The following is a 22150-nucleotide window of genomic DNA, read 5'->3' on the forward strand; positions in this document are numbered from 1 at the left end:
AGTAAAAAAGAGGGGGGGAAATCCTTCTTTTATGATAAATTGCTCACTGAGTTATCTTTTCTTTCTTTCAAGACCTTGAGCATTTTTTTTTGAGATGTGAAACAGAGCAGTCACTGAATAATTAGATTTTAATTAACAAGAATTTCCCCCCCAAAAAAAATGTTTTTAATGTCTTTTGGTTATAGAAAGCATGAATAAATCCTCTTTTAAAAAGATCTAGTGCACTGATCCTCTCTGTATCTCAAGTTACCTTTGTAATCACCCCAGAGCTTGTTGTAACAATTATTTTCAACAGTTTCAGGACAAAGAATGAAGAATGAAACAAGGAATTGCATTGTTAGCATTATTTTTTGGTTGCTTCTTTGTAAGTTATTGTCATGGGGAGACCTCCTGAAACCTTTGGAAGACTAAGGTCAACTATGCGTTGTTTTAATGCACTAAGGGTGGAGGAGGGAGAGTTCATTTGTTTGCTTCTTTATTAAGTTGCTTGCTCTTTGTGGAGATGTGGTTGTAGGTACAGAGAGCTGGTATTCGTGGTAGGGTTCTGCTTATTCTGTTGTGTGGCAAGGAATTTATAAGAGACTGGGGTTTTTTTGGCACGGTTGCAGAAAACCTACATACAGGACCATCAATTAACACTGACAAATTGTTTATAGTCTAAACAGGGCAAAGCATTTTGCTCAGGCTGATTGCTGTATCACAAAATAAGTGCACTTACAAGATGATTACAAAGTGTACTCCATAAAGCAATGTTTGAGATTTTTTTTTTTGTTATTATTGTGATAGACTGGTGGTATAAAGATAAAAGACCTTGTAGCACACACAAGAGCTGAAGATGCGACAGCTTTATCTGCTAAAAAAAGGATGCTTAACATTTCCATTCCAGCATCTCTTTATCTTACAATAATAGTGTGATTCAAAGCCAAGAAGGAAATGGTTCAAGTTAAGCTTCAGTAAGACTGAAGTGATTCTGATTTAAAGTAGAAAACAATTCCAATCAGTGGTAGAAATGCTGTCCTCCTTTTCGATCAAAGCAAGCTTTTTGTTTTTATCTAAGTAGTACTGAATACAGGAATTGCTGTTCACGCTCAGATTCAATGTCCATGTTATTCGGTACCATCTCTGATGGTAGCTAATACCAGAGGCTCAATATGATCACCTTTTAGCTAGAGCGCATTAATTTATCCACTTAAATTCTGTTGCTTCCGTATCAAGTAATTGAAGGCTCTTTTTTAACAAAAAAAAGGGTTTTAGTAACTCTTACACAGTATTTGTTTTTTTTTTCTTGATGCTAATGACTACCTGGGACAATGAATTCTGTAAATCTTTTGCATGTGTTCTGAATTTCTCACCTTTTAACTTCTTTGAATATCAGCTTTTTTTATCTTATGAGTGAGAAAGATAAGAAGTAATTGATCTGCCACTCAGTATTTTAAGTACTACTCCTCACATCCCTCTCTATTTCTTGGTCCCTAAGTAAAACACTTCACAATCTGTTCAGACTCTCACCATCTGAAAGGGTTGTGTTTGGGATTTTCTGGGGGGTGGTGGGGCATGTTGTTTGGTTGTTGTTTTTTTTCTTCATAAGCATTCTGATTCCATTTCTTCAGACCCTTCCTGTCAAAAACATTTTAACACAGAATAATGTCTGTGGCATACAGTACATAGACTATTCCAGATGAGGCAGCATTATATATGTCTATGAATATATACAATATCACCCAAGCTCTGACTTTTCACTGACCTGTCTACAGTGATGTCCAATACTTAAACTGAATGTTACAAGATGTACATGTCGTTTATTTTTTTCCAGCTAATGTGTATTGCTTACACTTCTTGACCATTTTATTTCATTTGACACTTGATTGCCCAGTAGACTACCTTGTCACTCCAAGTTTCTTACAGCTGTTTCTTATCCCAGCTAACCTACATAAATTTGTGTCATCAGCAGATTTTACCAAGTATAGAGATAGGGCTTGCCAGTCAATAATTCCCTGAGTAACACCAGAGTTCTTTTAAAATGTGTCTACAACTACTTTCTAAACTATTAGCATGTTAATGAGAAATGGTTTTTAATGTTAGTAACTGCTTCACTTCATAGTTTAGTTGCTTCAAAGACTCGGGGTCTTGATGACTAGCAAAGACTAGCTGATGAGATTTCATCCATTACTGAAAATATCTTCTGTTACAGAACATGTTTTCCTCCATTAGCAAATTGTCCTCTTTTTTACCTCGTCACAGTGATCCATTCAGTTGCTGTCTCCAGAACACATTATTGCATTCTGCAGCTTGAGACTGAAGAGTGGAAACATTAGAGGTTGCAGCCTATTGTCCGGAGCTTCAAAGCTAGTACAGGCTCAAAATATTACTGATTCAAAAAAAGTGCCATGGGCAGAGAGCACAATAGTATGTAACTTATCTTACTGCTTTCCACTTTCAATAATGCAGTTATCCCAAGAGAATGCCAACAGAACCTTTTATTCTACGAAGAACGATCACGTATCTTAGGTAGAATGCATTTGCAGTTTTAAGATTAGCTATGATATATGCTTTGAAGACTGCTTTCTGCTGTGAGTTTTTAACTTTCCAGGCAGAAAATTTTCATTGAGAAGATTTTTTTTTTTTTCTTAAACTTCAGCAAGTGTTTGCAATTATTTTAATGTTTTCCTCAGAAGACAATAATATTTTTGAACTATAGTAATAACTGTTACAATGGTCATGTGGTAACTTCCATGAAACATTATATTTTGCAAAGCAAGTGTTGAAGTTTGGGAAGCTGAGAGTCTTGCAGTCAGGTGTTCTAGGAGTCAGGAATAATGCTATGACTCTACCGTACTGTGATCATTACTAGACCTGGGAATGCTCCTGAGTTTCCTGATGTTTTTGTGTGTTATATTTAAGTACACGATAAACTCTATGGGTTTATCTAAGACTATAAGAAGTAAAAACTATTCACCACACACACACACACACACACACAAGGTTGGCATTTATTTAATGAATGTTGTGATTTTTTTAGTGAACAAGGTTCCAAGTTCCTATTTTAGATGGCAGACAAGTATTGCCCCTCAAATTTCCTCAGAGTTAGAGTTAACAGAAGTCATTTCTGATAGAATTAAGAAGTGGATCAGCCAGCTCTGCATTAGCTTTCAGCTGTATTCTCTGCTGCCCTGGTCCAGAAAGGAGCAACAGCGGTTTAAGCAAGACAAATTTCAGTTAATAGCTCAGCAATAAGAAGGGTAGGAAGAAGAGAATGTACCAGTGATTCCTGAAAGAGTGTATTTTTAAAGATACTGCTGAAGAAGGATGAAGAGTGTAGGCATGGAGATTGTACAAGGCACAGAGGTCAGCATGATATAAGACATACAGCTGAAAGTGGGAGAAGGAGATAAAGAATGCAATTAAGTGAAAGGATAGAAGATGTCTAGGGAGTAGAGGGAAATAAAAGCAAGCCATACAGTAATTGTGGGTAAGATAATATAAGGCCTTGAAGGTGAAAATGAAAACTTGAATTTGTGACTGCATTAAGTAATCTATATAGCGTCATTATAAATGATGAAGAGTTAATAGTGTGCAGTAGCCCATTTGTCCTTAACGCTTTCCCAGACATTTTTTAGGGAGTGTAGATGAAGAGTCAGGAAACAGTAGATAAGTTAATGATGTATATACTGAAATAGTAAAAGCATTTACTGTTTTGTGGCTATGCATTCTGTCTCAAGAGGATTGGTAGATGATGTGACAGGGCTAACATTACAGCAGAAACTCTTCAAACATTTAGGATGCTACATGTCTAAATTTAAAACCTCATGAAGATAGTGGAAAGAAGAGTCAGCTGCAAATGTGTGTTTTGGCATGTCTCTCAAAGCAAAGAGGTTTTCTTTAGAAACGCTGATGTCAGTTTCATATTCTATTCTGTCTTGCATTAACTAGTAATTCTAAGGCATTTGGACAATTTATTACTGTCCCTTTCTCCTGTCACTTGAATTTCTTGTCTTAGCAATCAGTTGAAGAGGAAGTATGCATGAAAGATGATGGTTGACTTTGAGTAGGATCGTGGAAGACTGTTTTACTGATACCTTACTATTTACAGCTCTTCTTTACAGCTGCGGTGTTAGTACATGAGAGCGTTAAATTTCTTTAAGATGATTAATATTCAGTGGAATAACTTTCTTCTTGTTTGTTGGGTGTTTTGGGGAACTGGTTTTGTTTTAATAATACAATGGTAATGAAGGATAAGTAAAATGTTCCTTAAGTCGATTATTCAGAAAAGGCCTTCAGTGTAGTTTCTCTTAGAAATTTTGAAATGTATCCTTTCTTTGCAGGAACAATTCAGTCTCACCAGCTTTCACACTATTTTTTAAAAATCTGTGAATTGAGTCCTTAGTTTCTCTGTCTGAGTTGAGTATGTGATCTGGCTTTGTGTAAAGTGATTACTAGGTAAGAGCTTCAGGCTCAATGTCAGTCCAAGGATGAAGAAATCCATCACAGAATGCTGTATTTTAATAAAAGGATTTCAGTTACTCGGCAGTATGAAGAAATAATAATGCTTGTGACGTGCTGTGCTGTATTGCTTTAGGATCAGACTGAACATTGGAATAACAGCGGCATCAAGAAGAAAAGAAAAATAGGATGTATGATTTGAGCATTTCTTTTTCTCTTATTGATTTCTATATTTAGTGTAGTGTGTGGTATTCAAGGCCCTAGTTATAAAGTCCTGTGAAATAAACTACTTGGATTCCTGGTCTTGCATGTTAGAAATCAAGCAGCTTGTGATGCATAAACTTGCATAGAATTGGATAGATCCTGAGGAAGATCTGCCACAGGATGCAGTGTTAGGTTGTGTGATAAAAGCTCATCTGCAGACCCGTCAAAGAGCTCAGAGAAGCAATGACAGGTGGGGTTCCCAAATCACACCCTGCCCAGCTGCTCCCAGGCCCACCACAGAAGCTACCAGCCCATCAGGGGCCCACCTCCACAAGGCCGGGGAGCACACACTCCCAAAGGCAGATAGGAGCCCAGATAAAGGACTCAGAGAGAGGGACGGCCTGTCTGGGCCCTCCCAGGGCTGTCCCAGGAGAGCCATCAAAGTGAATCATCCAGCCATGAGACCCATCAGGGTGAATCAACACCGGATCCCCTTTTGGACTGAGGGGAGATGCTGCTTGGGGCATGGCACATAGTATGGGATGCAGAGAAGGGCATTGGGGGATTGCTCAGAATTCATTCCAGGGAAATAGAGGGGTAAGGGAACGCAAAGGGCTGGATGTATGTAAATAGGTGACACGCTTGACTGGCCATGCCCTGCTCCTGACCAGTGCAGTCTGTGCAATTGTATCAGATTCCACTTCTAACTCTTTCCTGACTGAAGGGCATCTGTTCTGTGTGTGTGAGTGTGGCCAGCAACTGGAGTCAGACCCCGGGGCAGAGGCCCACGTGCCCGTGGTGCCAGAGGCTGGAGCGAGCGAGGGTCTGGGTGCCAGCAGTGAGACGAAACCAAGTGCCAGCCCCTAGGGTGGGACTGCGGGTCCCGGGGGCCTGGCCCGTGCATCTGCAGTGCCAGTGACCAGACTGAGTGCGGGCGAGTGTGCACATGCTAGTGAAGAGCTAGCTGCACCAGCCCATGGGTTCATGTGAGTGCCGAATGCAACGGCATTGATCGCTTGTGTGTATATACGTATATTTATGAATGTGTTTGTGCACATGTGCCTGCTGGGGATACTCGTTCAGCCTCACTACTGTTTGGACCAGGGGCACAGAGCTGCGGCTGCCTCCCCTCTGTCAGGCTACCAGATCAGGCCCTATTCCCAAACAGCAGTAACCCCATTCCCTGGGATCACGTTTCTCCCCATAAAGGGAGACTAGATAACCTGTTCAGATGTGGGTGCTCCAGGTAGGTATCTTAGTCCTCTTCCAGTCTCCTAATAAACCCCTCTCCTTTCTAAACACCTCTCGGAGCTGTTTGAGCTATTCCACCCTAGTTTCCTGGCTTCTACCGTTGGATCTACAGTAGATTTATAATATCGTATCTTCTCCCATATTTTCTATTGCAGTTCTGCTTGGACAAGTCTTACCCCATTTGTTCTCATCTGGGAACATCACCTTATTCTACCTACTGTCCCCACCCCCTGACTCAGGAAATGGGATGTTCTCATAATCTAGACATAGACTAAGAGATCAAAAAATGTCTAAAGTTAATATCGATTATATTATCCTAGAATCAGTTTATGGTAGGAACAATCTTTCAGTCGTTCAGCTGTCTGTTGATTTTGCTTTGTATTGCGGAGTTTCCAGGAAGTGGAGTGTATGAGAAAGAAGATATTTCCCTTTGGCCAGGCAGGAAGGGCTTCTTTTCAGTAATAATTGCTCTAAGATGCAGTAGGTACAAAAGGTCAGTATCCAGTGTACTGGTAGTATTCTAGAAATTATTCTTAATGCTTTGAAGGACTGAAAACTGAAGCAGAGGAATGCTTAATGATACTTAGTACATTGTTTTAACTCTTCCATAGAGTCATTCTGGTTGGAATGAACCTTGCAAAGTAACTAATCCAGCCTTCTGAGAGCAGGTCAATACTGAATTCAGACCAGATTGCTCCAGGCTTGTCCAGTCAGGTCTTAAAAGCCTCCAAGGGTGAAGACCACACAGCTTCTCTGGGAAACATTTTCCAGTGCTTAATTCTTGCTGTGATTTTTTTTGTTGTTGTTTTCCTTCCCCCCCCCCTTCTCGCCTGATGTCTAGTCAGACAGAACTTACGCTATTTCAGCTTAGGACCATCATCTCGTTTTCATACTACACACCCTGGTAAAGAGACTGTTTCCATCTTTTCAGTAATGACCTCAGAGATACTGGGCAGCTGCTGTTTGGCCCTCCTGAAGTCTTCTCTGGGCTGAACAAGCCAAGCTCTCCTTCAGCATTTCCTTATAGGGCAAGTTGCTACAACCCCAACCATCTTGGTGACCCTCTGCTGGTCTACCTGAAGTTTATCATCATCCTTCTGTTTTTACTTCTTTCCTAATTTTCATGACTAGTGAACTTTTCAAACATAATCCTTGCATGTTTGAGAATTATGATACTAAATAGTAACAGAATTTTATAGTCGAGCTTCTGCTCTACAGATACGATTAACTTAAATTATGAGCCAAATAGCCTTCCACAAGTATTTAATTTCATTGGAGTTGTCCTTTTGTTCTGTGTTTAGAGATTTGAAGAGCATATAGAAACCTGACACTTTTTAGCTTTAACTCATGGCTAGGGAGTTGCATAGCACAAAATACACAAAGTAAACACGGGAGCTGTGCTGTTTCCCCTTCCCCTCTCATTCACATTGACCAAATGTGGAGGGGAGTTCTACATCATCTCCTGAGCAGAGGCCATTCTCCTACAGTATTGTGGCCACCTTTAATTTAAGCTGTTTCTCGTTCCTGTTCCACTATTTGTTTTTATTTGATGTAAGTTACTGACATCAAAGATTTTATTTTTTTTTCAGTAGAGGTAGTCACTGTAAGTCTGTTTTAATTTCTAACTTTATGCTTTTTTATCTCCCTGTAAATAAGTTCGTGAATGTTTCTGTTTCACTTAAAATTTCTTTCTCTGCTATGCCTTCCTTCTTGCTTCAAGGCGAAGAAAAGGGACAGATTGTTTAAGGAGAATCTGGATTTTCTGTTTACAGAGCAATAAATGTTCTGAAATGAACTGCAATTGTATATGTTGTAAAATTTCTTTTGTTTGACAGGTTAATAAATCTCAATCGAAGGTCTGAATGACTAGAGATATTAAAAGCTTGTGTTGCCTGACAAAAACAAAGAAACCAACCACTTTCTTGCATTTCTTTATGAATACAGCAAAGGTCTCAGTACTGTTCCAGTTGACTGTGGCTCTCGTTTTATTTGTAATGCCTCTATTTATGGGTCTTCCACACAGTTAGTTTAGGGTTTTGGTTTGTTGTTTTTTTTTTTGTTTTTTTTTTTTTCTGGAAAGCATAACCAAAACCCACCTTAATTGGCAAAAAGTTAAAAATGCTGTGGTTCTTCAACAAATAGATATGTTCATGGTGCAGACAATGCAGTGACAAACCATCTGTTGACTTCATAAGCTTTTGCTAGTATCAATAAGCTTATGAATTTTAGAGAACTTGAATCTGTCTTTTCAAACCTACACCTCTGTTGATCTTGTGGATTTATCTGTTTTGTCATTTTCATGCAGAGACATGCAAGACAAATCTACCATATATTCTAACTGCAACAACAGTTGACTAGGGTATCTTTTGATAAAAGGCTTGGGAAGCAGTATCGTAAAAGTATTTAGGGCTTGGCTATTGATGTCATGGTTAATTTAAAAACTGGAAAATTATTTATAAGTTGTTTAGAAACAGATTTTTAGTAGAATGCAGAGGGACACTGGGATGAATAAAAAAAAAAATTTGTCTTATTTTTTCCTCTGTGCCTTCTTCAGACTCAGCAACAGTTTCTGGGATGGAAGCAATTGGAGACAATAAGAAACTGGACACAAATGTCAATGGTACAGTGTACTGTGTCTGATACATAAATTCAGTCATGTTGGAGATACTTTAGTATCTATCAGCAATGTCACATAGAAGTGTGGGATATGAATCACTGCTTATTTTGCTACCCACTGCATTTTCCAATTAGATATCATTCAGACAGTCAAAGTGTCATTGCATATGTTTGAATTAGATTGAACATTTAATGACAATGAAATATCAGATAATACAGAATTTAAGACTATTAACTTTGGTTTATCAATGGCTTCCCAAAATATGTTTGATGCTGTGCTGGTGGCACTTTTATGTTGAATTGAAGAACATTTTTTTGTTCCTGTCAATTCCCCGTCATCCTGGGAGTTTGAATCAGTCCTGACAAAGCATTGTGGAAGTTGGGTTTTTCTCCCCAGCCCTTCCTGAGTTACTGTTCTTGACATTTTACTGCATTTGATGTTAAGTTTATAAATGCATGTAGTTTTATATCTGTATATGTAGAGATATATATCTGTATCGAGATATATGCAGATACATATTTTAAACTATATATACTACGTAAATGCATTGAAACCAGGAGCCTGGTAGCAGCAAGGCTGCTGCAGCTCCGTGGCCCCAAATCCAGCCAGTAGTGAGGCTGAGAACATATTTCCAGTACTCACACAAGCTCCCACAGGATATACCGTGTGTACATATGCACATACATGTGCCAGCACCACAGAACAGCACAGCAGAAGCGCTGAGCACTCACACAAGCACATAGAGCACTGACAGCCTCATCCTGTTCCGCTCTCTGGCTGATCAGGATGAAGGTCTGTTAGTGCAAAATGTATATGTATGTCCAATGAGGATCCCTCCAGCAGCTGGATTTAGGCACTCTGCTGGTCCCGGATCTCAGTCTCCCCAGTTGTTGGCACCTGGAGGCATGAGCCCCCAAGGCCACAGCCCCACTCTGGTCCTCAGTGCAGATCCTTTTCCCCTTCCCTTTCCCTTCCTCTCACCCACACCTCTGCAGTGGATGGCTTAGACACGGCCCATTTGGTGGTCCTGGATCTTGTGTTCCCCCCACTCACCTCCCACAGAGAGTTTCTCGTGCACACACATGCGGGTGTCTTAGACAGCCCTGGAGGCCATGGTCTCTACAGCAGCTGGCCATGGTGACCTATGCGTACCCTGTTTCACAAGAGCCAGCGCTGCCTGTGCTCTCGCCTGTACAGACACGCCCCACTCCCAGGCCACTTCACCTGCTTGCCAGCTAGTCCAGCGTGCCCTTCAGTAGTGCTCACATGCACACTTGCACACCCACCCTCGGTGCAGGTGCTGCACTGTGGGCATGTGGTACCCCTGCTCCCATGGCAGGGCCGGCACTGAGACCTCCACACATGTCTGTATGCACAATAGTAAGCCCTCGCCTAGCAGAACCATCAGAAATGGGGTTTAATTAGAGGAGACAGGACAGACTGCGCTGGCTGGCAGGATGGGCATGTGGACTGGTGAACCATGCTCATGCCCCACCAGCCCCTTCTGTCCCCCATTCCCACCAGGTGCCCTGACCTGTGGAGCCTCTCCTGCTGGCATGTCCAGGTGAGTCTGGCCCTGTCCTGGGTGCCACCTGGAGTGGCTGGGCCAGGGGACTACACTGCCCTCCCAGGACTGCTGGGCTCCCTGTTTCCCTGGGCCTCCTGCCCCATCAGGCAGCACAAGGATGAGCTTCCAGTAGGCTGCTGTGGTGGGCCTGCGAGCAGCCGGACATGGTGTGATTCAGGCTCCCCCACATGCCCTTGTTGCTCCTGCCATGCTTCTTCCTCTGGACAAAGACAAGCACTCCTATCCCATAAACTAACGTGTGTGTGTCTGTATGTGTATATATATATATGTATTTCTATATATGAAAATGTATAGATGTCTCTCTGCAGAAACATACTTGGCAATTTTAACTGTTAATGCTCCATAGATGCTCTTTGGACTTCTTAGTAATGTGATGTTTCATAACCACAGAAGATTGGGAAGGAAAGATTCTTACTAATTAAAAACTGTCTACCTAAGCTGTCCTCCTTTTCTCCAAGAAGAGTAGTTAGGAAGGCACCCAAAGCAGGGAGAAAAACTTTTTTAGTTGATAGGGAAGTAGGAGAACACGTAGGAGTGAAGAACCTCAGCTGACAGCCTGCAGCACTGCCACTGCTGAGCGCAGGAACATTTGATTGAGAAAAGCATTTAGAGTGTCATGAGCAACATCTTTGCTTTCCATCTAGATGTGAGATGCTGGTAGTCTGAAGAAGCTCAAAACACCAATTGTCACTTGATTTTGTAAGATGTTTTTCCTGTTTCTTTTGTTAACAAAGTTAAAACTTGACCTGGTTGAGATTATAACAACAGTAGTCCTAGATAGAATAGTTGTTTCTTTCTAGTTTTAACTCTTTATCTCTTGATATTCCATAGAACTACTTGTTAAATTACTGCTTTATTTGTCAATGAGGAGACTCTTCTCTGTGGCTTTGAAAATACTGAAGTGTTTTATCTGCAGATGCAGTGTCAATGGAGAAGATAGAAGTTTTAGTGTCTTTTCTCACATTGTTTTCCTTGCTAAGACTAGAACTTATGAACCTTTGAAGAATACAAAACAGATGTGTTTAGGTTTTACACCTTCAAGACCTGCAAACCTGGAACATATATCCCCAAGACAATCCTTATGTATGGATGAGAAATTTCAGTCCTCACTCTTTAGTCATATTTTCCATCTGATTTATAAATTTTATTTATTCAATAATGCATCCTACTTGTATCTCACTAGAAGTAGTTGAAATCAATTAGCAGAGTTTTTAAACAGAATAGAGAGAACACACTACAACTTCCCCAAAATGGAGGAAAAAGTACTTGAGATATTTCCTGTATACTGAATCATGGTGTTTGAGGTTCTCTTTTACTTCTTCACCTGACAGCCTGTCCTTTTTTTTTGTAGTCACAGCATATTTTACCTGGTAGCCAGAACATTTCTTTCAGTGGATTGTGTGGCAGTGATACTTTGTCACCTTGACATACCTGCTGCAGTCTGGTTTCCCCAGGGAATCCTTATATATACTGTCTGGGAGCTGAAGCTTCCAAGTTATCAGCAAAACGCTGCTTGTAGCACTCAGCTGCCTGTCAATTTATCCGGATTCTTGGCAATACCTGTGGCAGCGTCTATTTCTGAACTGATTTTGTTGCTGCGTTAGAGGTGGTTTCTTTCAGGTCATGTGTTGTGATGGTTAGAGCAATGTAAAATCAGTGTTAGTGGTATGCCGTGGTAGTCTTACTAATATATAAATACACACAATTTGATTTTAAAAAGAATAAAAGAGGGATGGCCTGTGCTTAGGCAGAGACGACTTAGTTTTTTTCCCAAAACAAGGATGTGTTGTAAGCCCATTAACTCTCATTCAGGTGCTTGTTTGTTAGTTAGCTACAAGCATTTGTAGAGAAGGCAATTTGCCTTTGACTTAACTGTGAAGAAATGTGTTTGCATCAGTATTGGGGTGACTGAGACGCTTCCTAATGGAGTGTTTTATATTCTTATCATAGGTTCTCTAATGGTCACTTAGCAATATGTTTTGTCTTTATTTTTTGCACATTTGTCATTCAAACCTTTAAATTTAGAAGTTCCATTACGGTGCCATCTGTCTCTGCACCAGTGAGTGTGGTTGCACACTTTTGAACAGGAAAGAAAAGCAAATTGATTTAATGCTTTCAGAAAAAAAAGATAATTATGATGGCTGGTGGAGACCGAGTTGACCGTGAGCCAGCAATGTGCCACTGCAGCAAAGGCAGTTGATGATGAGTAGTGTTGCCAGCAGGTCGAGGGACCTGATCCTGTCCCTCAGCACTGGTGAGCCCATACCTGGAGTACTGTGTCCAGTTCTGGGCTCACCAATACAAGAGACATATGGTGCTACTGGAGGGAGACCAGCAAAAGGCCAGAGATAATTAAGGGACTGGAGAATCTCTTGTATGAGGAAAGGCTGAGCAAGCTGGCACTGTTTAGCTTGGAGAAGTGAAGGCTTAGGGGGAGATGTATATAAATACCTGCAGGGATGGTGCAAAGAGGATGGGGCCAGGCTCTCACCTTGTCACAGGTGTCCAGTGACAGGACCAGAGGCAATGAGCACAAACTGAAACACAGGAGGTTCCTTCTGAGCAGTAGGAAACAATTTTTTACTATCAGGCTGAATGAGCACTGGTGTAGATTGCCTAGAGAGGTGGCAGTGTCTCCCTCCTTGGAGGTATTCAAACACTGTCTGGAGCTGGTCCTGGGCAACAGGCTGTAGGTGTTCCTGCTTGAGCATGGGGGTGGACCAGGTGGCTTCCAGAGTTCCCTTCCAACCTCAGTCATCCTGGCATTCTGGGATTCTGTGAGTTCATGTGAGATTTATGTAGCATTTTCTTATTTTCTGTGTGAGCATGTGTGTATACTACGTGTGAGCATCTGTAATACGTATCGTAGTAGCACAGTAACATGGCAGCAAGCTTCTGAGTAACAATTCCAACAGCCACAGAGATATGAACATGTTCAGTTTAAATGGGAAATCAACCCTCATCCCTCTTCCAAAGACTCACTCAAACTGTTGAAGGTCATCTAGTACAGGATACTTCAGATCAGTGGATTCATTAGGTAAGTGGTGATTCTTACTTTTAATATAAAATCATTATTGTGTTGGATGGGCAAGTAGTTTTCACTTAAGCATATGGCCTGTTGCAGTGTTTGGAGGACTTTGCCCATGAGAGGTTGATTTATAGGTAAATAGGTGGTAATTTTCCTTTTAAATTAGTCTGCCATCTGTCAGCTTTATACCCTGTTGACATCTGGACATTATTTCTGATTGAAATACAGAAATTCAATAAGCAAGGAGTTAATATTTTTTCCACCTCACTTTTGTACTTTATAGTCCACCTTCCTCTTAGGAAATTTATATTCAGAGCAGAAGATTGCCATTTTTAATATAAGTATTTGTTTCCTGTAGTTGAAATATGTAGAAAATTATAATTAAAACTTTTTTAGTGTTTTGTTTGGTTTACTTAAATATGCTGGTTTGTGGCTTTGTGCTTGGAGCTATTAATATTAAATATTCTCTAAAAAATAACTTTCAACTGTTCGAAGTTTGAAAGAAAAATGTTCTTCTTCCTGATCAAGAAGAGTTAAAGTGTAACACAGCTACATCTCACCAGGTCACTCCAGACCGGTGACACTGTGTTGTGTACAGTTCAATGAGAAGCTTGTACTGAATAGAAAAAAAAAGACCTTTTCCATGACTTTTTTTCATTCCCAATGAAAACCTGTTTAAAGGTGAATGCCTTTTCTCATCCTTCCTTTCTTTACTGAAAAATTAGGAAATTACTTTTATGTCTGAAGCATATGTGGGTTAGTATTAATACTTGTGTCAAAGATTATACAATAATTAAGATGATGTTTAGATCAGATTAAGGTACATTTCAGTATGCAGCCTGATCTTTCTGTGCGGGAAAATAACACTGGTCAAGGAGACATTATAGAACAAAAAGTAACTATTGCCAAAAAATTATGTCGCTTGAAAAAATTGAGTGGCTCCATGAGAATCAGCTGCCTTCTGCAGCACCTGCTGGGTTGATTACAGGCGAGTGGTGGCGTCCAGTTACACAAACCAGGCAGGGTACCTGCCATCCTCAGCCTGCTGTCCTGTGCCTGCGACTTCGTAGACATTCCCTGTGGCAAAACATTTGTTGCATTTATTACGGAAATACTATTTATTACGGAAATACCTACTTCCACTTTCAATCTGAGAATTAGAATTTGGATTCATCAAAACAGCTCCTGCTTTGGGTATACCTGGTTCATATCTCTGATGTGTTTGCTCATGAGATGGGGCCAGCCTCTTCTCCGAGGTGCAGAGTGATCGTGCAGTAGGCAGCAGGCACAATCTGGAACAGAAGAAACTCCTGCTTAGATGCTCGGAAAACCATTTTCATCATAGGGATAGTGAAATATGGAAACAGGTTGCGCAGGAGGTATGTGGAATCTCCATCCTTGAAGATACTCGAAGCTCACCTGGTCAAGGCTGCTCAGCCTGCTCTTGCTGGATGTGTGTTGAGTAGGGGTGTTTCTAAGTGGCCTCCAGGGATCCCTTCAAGTGTAAATTATCCTACAGTTCTGAGCCCTGCATGCAAGGTCCAGTTACTTGAATGCGTTGTGTGTTACAGATCAAGAAAGTCAGTGGTTTTAGTAAAGGTACTTCTGTGTGGAAGGGAAGGCAGCACAGATTAACTATTTCATTGCACAGCATTCCTTTTTAGGCCACTTTTAGAGATAAGAGGCATAAAACCCCAGCATGTTACGCAGTATGAGTAGTCGCAGTAGAGAGCATCTTGAGTATTTGCATTGTGTCCTCCGTGAAAGAACAATACTCTTCTATGGCTAATCCAAGCCGCAGTTGATTGAGTTAGATTTCTGCTGCCAGGATAATCGGATGCTGTTTCAGAAAGGCCTGGGAATTTCTTGAGGCCTGTAACACAAGTTACAAAGTTCCAGTGTGCTGTCCTCTAAACACACAGTCCTCTGTGAAAAGGGTGCTCCAGCCATCCGGAATGATCAGAGTAACCCCGCATGTAAATGTGACCTTCTCTCTGCCTCACAGAGCCGCTGTGTCTGGGTCCGACTGTCACTCACAGAAGCACTTTCTTTCACTTGATCGAGTCTTGAAAACAAGCAAGAAATTAGAAAATTCTCCTCCTTCTTCCCCATCCAAACCGTTTTACTCCTTCTGGCCCACCTTAAGATAACATCCTGTGAACTGGTTTCTGAGAGAGTAGCAGCTGCCGTAGGCTGAAATGTAAAGTGACCTTTAGGCAAAAGCTGGAAAGTGCAGATGTAACACACTTCCTTTTTTTCCCCCTTTTTTTTAGTTATGGTAGTGATTTTTGGCTTTATCTTACAGGTCTTCTGGTAAATAATTTGATTCTTGTACTGGTCTGCAATGTACTCCTAGTAGTGAGTTAATAAAAAATTGAATTAAAAAGCATATTTGCGTATAGTTTCCAAACAGTTCTCATATGTATCATTGGATCATAAAGAATGGTGGCCGGTAGTTAGTATTCTGGATACTCTGATGCGTAATTCATTTGATTATAAGTTTCCAGCTTGTTTGTTCATTTGTTATACGATTTAAAAACATCTTGGCTTACTCCTCATTTTCCTTAATGGAACTAAGTCATGGGACTGTAAGCTGCGTGACTTTCTTAAACAGCATATTTAGTATGATTCTGCTACCCCTGGCTCGTCAAATTGGCATGTGTTCTTAAAATAAAGTGAAGTGTAATTCATTATTGCTACTGACACTTTTCCCAACTATTTCTGGAAAGAGTGTAAGTCCAAAGATTAAGAGAGAAACATTAATAAAGTTATTTCATTATTGTTTTTTGTTAATTCTTCAGAGAGTTAACACAGTGGGAGGCCAAAATTGCAAATACTGTAGCTGCTTAAAATGTATTTATTCTGTAATGTTTAACTAACTCTGGTGGTAAATGGGTGACCCAGAAATACATTTTCCCCTTGTTCCTAGATACTTGGTATATCAAAGTGTAGGAAAAAAGAAAACGCAAGTTACTTACAAAATAGCCCAGTATCTGTGTCGTGTCTCTTTTTATGACTTTCCACAACCCCCCGTAAATGATAAACAGCGTCTTTTCAGCATCCCATCATTTTGTAAACTATATAGATGGCTCTGTGTTGTATTCTGAATTATATTATTTTTCTTGAAAATTCCTGGGTAACTCACACTAGTAACACAGTTGGTCAGTAGTGGAATTATTTTGAAAATCTGAAAATCTGAAAAAATTGAGTTGGCAAGGAAAAAGAGGTAAAAGTTCTTGAACAAAGCAAAACCCATGATTGCAGTAGTAGTATCTTTCAGACTGATAATTTATTTCTTAGATACTACTTAGTTTTTAATTATGACCACAGAGTATGAGCTATATTTCACAATGAGGAAAGTAAAAATACTTTTGCAAGTGAACAGTCAACAAGTTACCTGTAGAAATGAAAGGTCTGACCACCTGCTGGTTCTCAGAGATGTACAATGTTGCTCAACGTGAGCTGGCTGTACTTGATGGATTTCTTCCTGCAGCCTGATTTGAGGCTCACTGTGATGCCTATTGAAATCAATGGGGATTTTTTTAGTGATATGATGGAATTTGGATTAGACCTTAAATGCTTATAGAAGACTGCATTGTGCATGTATACGTACGTAAATTAATGTATGATTCCCAAATTTTTCCAGAGTGCAAATTTTACAAATAACACGTCACACTTTTGATCAGTGGATTTCAACGTGGGAAAAAAATCAGTGATAAATAAAGAAGTTACAGAAGTATAATATGCAATCTATAAGCAGGCCCAAACATAATATGTCACGTTTCTCTGTCATTTGAGGACGACAGAAGATACAATAATCTTCTACTGTCCCTTCTCACCAAGCTCTGAGAAGAGACTGGTCCTGTTCAGAATCTGGAGAATGAACACAAAGATGACCTCTCAGGGTTCTTTCCAGCCCTTTTTGAAACCTCTAAATTCCACTGTTTTCCCTTTTTGCTTTCATTCAGCAGAAAGGAAGAATAAAATGAATTATTAGTCTTTAATTTTTAACCACTTCTTCCCCAGAATGCCTTTGATTGGATTTTTTGGTTGGTTTTTTTTTTTTTTTAAGTAAGGGTACATACATGCAGTGGTTTTGAAGTGGGGTTTTATGTACGGTGGGAGAGTGATTCTGTCAGTAGTTCCTCAGAAGACAGGGTGGTTTTAACTTAATTCTCTGTAAGGCTTAATAGGACTTTAGGATTTTTTAAGTATATTTTGCCCAGTGAAAGACTTAACCATGTTGGCTTCAGTTTGAACAGACCACAAGGAACAAATATTCAGTTCCTTTTCTTCTCCTTTTTGTCAAAAGGAATGAAATACTCAATACTCTTACCAATAAGACTCTGGTTCAAAGACAAAGTGCTAAAACGTGTGGTTTAGTCACCATGTCTGCAAATGTTTTCACTGAGATTAAGGGCCTAAACAGACCGGACCAGAACCAGCAAAAAGAAGATTTTTCTAAGAAAAATCTTTTTGCCCAGAAAAGTTGTGGATGCCTCATCCCTGGAAGTGTTCAAGGCTGGGTTGGATGGGACTTTGAATAACCTGGTCTAGTGGGAGGTGTCCCTGCCCACGGCAGGGGGGTTGGAACTAGATGATCATTAAGGTCCCTTCCAACCCAAACCATTCTGACTCTGTGATTCTGTGATTCTACTATAATATGCAAGAATTTGAGGCTATGTTTACCCATTTTAAAGACAATGAAAATTTTAATTTCATTTTTTCTATATAGAACAATAGGTTGTAGTGTTTAATGTGCAGAGGAGTTCTATGTGTATCAATTACACCATCTTTAGTCTCATCATTCTGTTTTAGAATCGATACGGTAGTGTCATATGTGGTCAAGGATATTAATTTGATAAGCACTCCCTGTGCATATATATTATCTATGCGGGTTTTTCAAAATCTTAATTTCAAAACTGATTTTAATCTTTTATCCTTCCATACTTCTTGGTTATCACTAAAAGCAATAACACTTATGGATATCCCTGTTAATTACATAAATATTCCATCCAGACATTTTTAGTATGTAGGTTGGAGAGGGTCTACTGTACATACCAAGGGTACCTAACGCTTTTTTCTGATGTTCTTAAATTTCATGTAAGAAGATGAGGTAATGAGGTGCTGCAATGATTTTATTATTTCTTCCTTTGATTAAGTGATTAATTTTTCTTTTCTAGATTCAGAGTGAAATATTAATTAATACGCTTTACTACTTTACTTTTTTAAGCATCTAGTTCATTCCAAAGTGAAAACTGTCTTATATTAGTATGACCTTTTGAGAGATCTCATACAGCAGTATTGATCAGTGACACAAGTTTTAGAAATAATGCAGAGAAGCAGCTGAAGTCTGTATAAATCTCATCTGTCTCTCTCAGTTGGAGTGGTGCTGATATTGCAATACTTATGCAAAATGGGAAGAACTTGGCTGCTTTCATATCTCTAAATTTAGTATGTGGGTGGGCCAGGACAGTGAACAGTTTATAACATCTCGGTGCAGCAAAGTTAGTAAATCCATTTTGTATGTGAACCTCTGTAAACCTTTCATCATCCATTAAAAATGTTGCTGTGCTGTTGACAATAAGCATCAGTAGCAAGAAAGACTGGAGGAAGACCTCGTACACTTATTTCCTGTAATATTAAAGCCACTGTAATTATGGGTCATTTGCTTCTTTGGTAATTCAGAGTTTTAATTGCTTCTAGTTCCAGGGAATTTGTTAAGCTTTTCATTATGCATATTGCCTTCCATAATCATCGGCTCCTCTCGTACAGTAAGCTTTGTGACATCATGGAAGTCGATTAGGTCTTTCAAGGCAGAGCAGTGAAGTACATTTCTTTGTATGGGCTGGATTAGAAAAGGTTTCTGAAAGACCTTGATAATGCTGTTCTGTGCAACATTTAAGCTTACTCTTCAAAAGGCAAAGCCTGTCAGGGTTTCGTTTACTATCCTCACAGTGCTTAGGGTCACAAACTAAGGTACTGTTAAGAATAAAACCTAGAGGCAGAACTGTGCTTCCGTTCTAATAGCAATTGTTCCAAGCTTTGCAGGATCTGCTGATAACATATTGTAGTTAGTAATAGTGATAATGATCAACATTTGAAAATATAACACTGTTCAAACTGGAATTTAGTGGCTGTGTAAAGGAAATGAGCACAAAATAGATCGGTGTGATTCCACTGGCTCACTAAAAAACATGAATTAAGTTTTACTTTGTTACATGCAAGGTAGAAAGCACCTCTTACTTTCTCTTGGCAGTCTCCCAGTGGTTGCTGGCATGTTGACGGGCAAGAATCAATATTTTAAAAAGAAAACAAAGCAGAAAGAAAAGGTTCATTCACTCTTCTTCCAGTCTCTGATACAGATGGGTATATACAGAGCGGACATTTAATACATCTTGCAAAAATGTTTTCTTTGAACATAATAAAGTTTTGGAGGTTACAGCTTGGTTCTCTTAGAGCACAACCAGAATGTACAAATGTTGTGTATCCCTGAGCTTCCCTGGTGAAACAGTTGTGTGTTAGAGAGCCTAAAAGGTGCAGTATGATATTGTATGTTCTCCCAGTGTGTTGTATCTGGATTCAGACTAAGTTTAGCAAATCATTGCTCTCACCCTTTTGATATTAATTGCCACAGCCTATTGCATTATGAAGAAGATAAGAAGATCCATCCTGGGGATGTAGAAAGGGATTTGGTTGATCAGTAATGACTATAGAGAAGGGCCTAATGCATAAGGGACAAATTTGTGATAAGGCAGAGTTGCACTGTCTGAAGGGTGTGGGGAAAATTGGACCAACCATCCCAACATCTATGAGGAATTACTGGAATTATTTGTGGCAGTAATTTTGGTATTAGTAGTAGTAGCAGTGCTAATAATATTGATAATAAATGCAGTCTGAATTGCAGAAGTGTTAGAAACCACTTGTCAGTGTGGGTCAGAATTTTTTGGATGCTTAAATGCCAAGGGTTCCTTTGGATTGTCCACAACCAGAAACTCAAACTCAGGATCGAGTAATGTCAGGAAGAGATATTTTATTATACGCATTCTGAAATCAGCTCCAGAAGCATTATCTCTTATTATATAAAAGTTCGGACTAGATGATTTGTACATACTTATTATTCAATATTCTGATGTTAAACTACAAAATTCACATAAATAATGTATTAATTATTTTTAAAACCTTTGCTTCCAAACTGTGATCTTGAATGATTGTGACTATTGTAAGACGTGGAACTTTTACCTGACTAAACTGTCTCTTCTCTAAAAGTAGCATTCCCATATGATCACTTATTTTCTTCCTTACCATTGCTTTGGAAGAATTAAGCAAATAGAGCGTGAATTTGACAGGACTCTTCTGACAAGTGACTTCTGTCTCACTCTCTACACATCCAAAGTCCTAATATTGACCTATGTAATGTAGTCTTCCCCCTCTCGTGTATGTAGGAAATGCCACATCTGTAAGTGAAAGCACTGCTTTTGCCATTTTGCGGCTTGTAAAGTTGGTCTTGAAGAATTAAATTGCCTGCTTATAAAGATATTTAGGCACTTGCTTAACTTTACTTTAAGCTTGTGCTTAAACCCATGCCTATGAAGCAAATCACCTAGGAACATCTGGATAACCACTCGCTGGGATTTAAGTATGCGTGTTGATGTTTTTTTTAATTTAAATGAATTTAAGGTTAATTACCAGGCAGATGTTCAAATTGACAAGTTAGCCCTTGTTTTCATTAGGGTTGTCTAAGCCAGGAATTGAATTTAGCTTTCCTACTAAGTTTTATTTGGGATCATTCTCTATTTTAAATCAAAAGATTAAAAGTTCATAGTAACATTATTCTTTAATTTTTTCCCTTCACCTCCTTGTTTCTCAGTGTCTTGTGTTTGAAGATTCACCCCTTGGAGTCAAAGGAGCCCTGGCAGCAGGAATGCAAGTGGTTATGATTCCAGATGAAAAATTAAATCCAGATCTTAAAAAGGAGGCAACACTACTGCTGAACTCCATGGAGGATTTCAAACCAGAACTGTTTGGTTTACCAGCATATGATTAATGCCTAATGTCTATGAACATGCACTTGACTGCAGATCGGCAAAGTGGAATGAAATTTTGTTACGGTTTTATGATTGATTTGCATCTTTTCCTCTCTTCCTCAAAATTAGAGCACAAAAATCCTGTTAACACCAAGTCTTCCACACAGTACCTTTGAAAGTTGACTGGAATGTTTATGATTTGTCCTCATGATAAATGATAAATTAAAGCAGCGTTTCATCTTGTGAAGTGAATCCAACCTTGTTCTCTGCTGTGGTGGGCTGATGCTGGCTGGGTGCCAGGTGCCCACCAAAGCCACTCTGTGTCACTCCCCCTCCTCAACTGGACAGGGGAGAGAAAATATAACAAAAGGCTCATGGGTTGAGATAAAGACAGGGAGAGCTCATTCACTAGTTACTGTCACAGGCAAAACAGACTTGACTTGGGGAAATTAATTTATTTCTTACCAATCAAATCAGAGTAGGATAATGAGAAACAAAATCTTAAACCACCCCTTCAAACAACCCCACCCCTCCCTTCTTCTCAGGCTTAACTTTACTCCCAGATTCTCTACCTCCTCTCCCACAGTGGTGCAAGGGGACAGGGAATGGGGGTTGCAGTCAGTTCATCACACATTGTCTCTGCCGCTCTTTCCTCCTCAGGGGGAGGACTCATCATACTCTTCCCCTGCTCCAGCATGGGGTCCCTCCCATGGGAGACAGTTCTTCATGAACTTCTCTAGCATGGGTCCTTCCCATGGGCTGCAGTTCTTCATCAACTGCTCCAGCATGGGTCCTTTCCACAGGGTGCAGTCCTTCAGGAACAGACTGGTCCAGTGTGGGTCCCCTAGGGGGTTACAAGTCCTGCCAGCTAACCTGTTTCAGTGTACGCTCCTCTCTCCATGGGTCCACAGGTCCTACCAGGAGCCTACCAGCCTCCTTCAGGGGCATCCACCTGCTACAGTGTGAGGTCCTCCACGAGCTGCAGGTGGATATCT

The 22150-nt window shown here is 40.0% G+C and overlaps 1 protein-coding gene across 1 annotated transcript in view; it reads left to right on the top strand.

Annotated features, from left to right (window-relative positions):
- The window catches only part of PUDP (pseudouridine 5'-phosphatase), a 69109-nt gene extending 47773 nt beyond the window's left edge, over window positions 1-21336 (top strand). The window contains exon 4 of the mRNA XM_082493149.1: window positions 20999-21336. Within this exon, the coding sequence (XP_082349275.1) occupies window positions 20999-21175 (177 nt within the window). The 3' untranslated portion in view covers window positions 21176-21336. The remainder of the gene's footprint in view (window positions 1-20998) is intronic.
- Window positions 21337-22150: the final 814 nt, after the last annotated feature.

Source organism: Vanellus vanellus (genome assembly GCF_965231255.1).
Source record: "Vanellus vanellus genome assembly, chromosome: 1".
In the NCBI taxonomy this organism is placed as follows: domain Eukaryota; kingdom Metazoa; phylum Chordata; class Aves; order Charadriiformes; family Charadriidae; genus Vanellus; species Vanellus vanellus.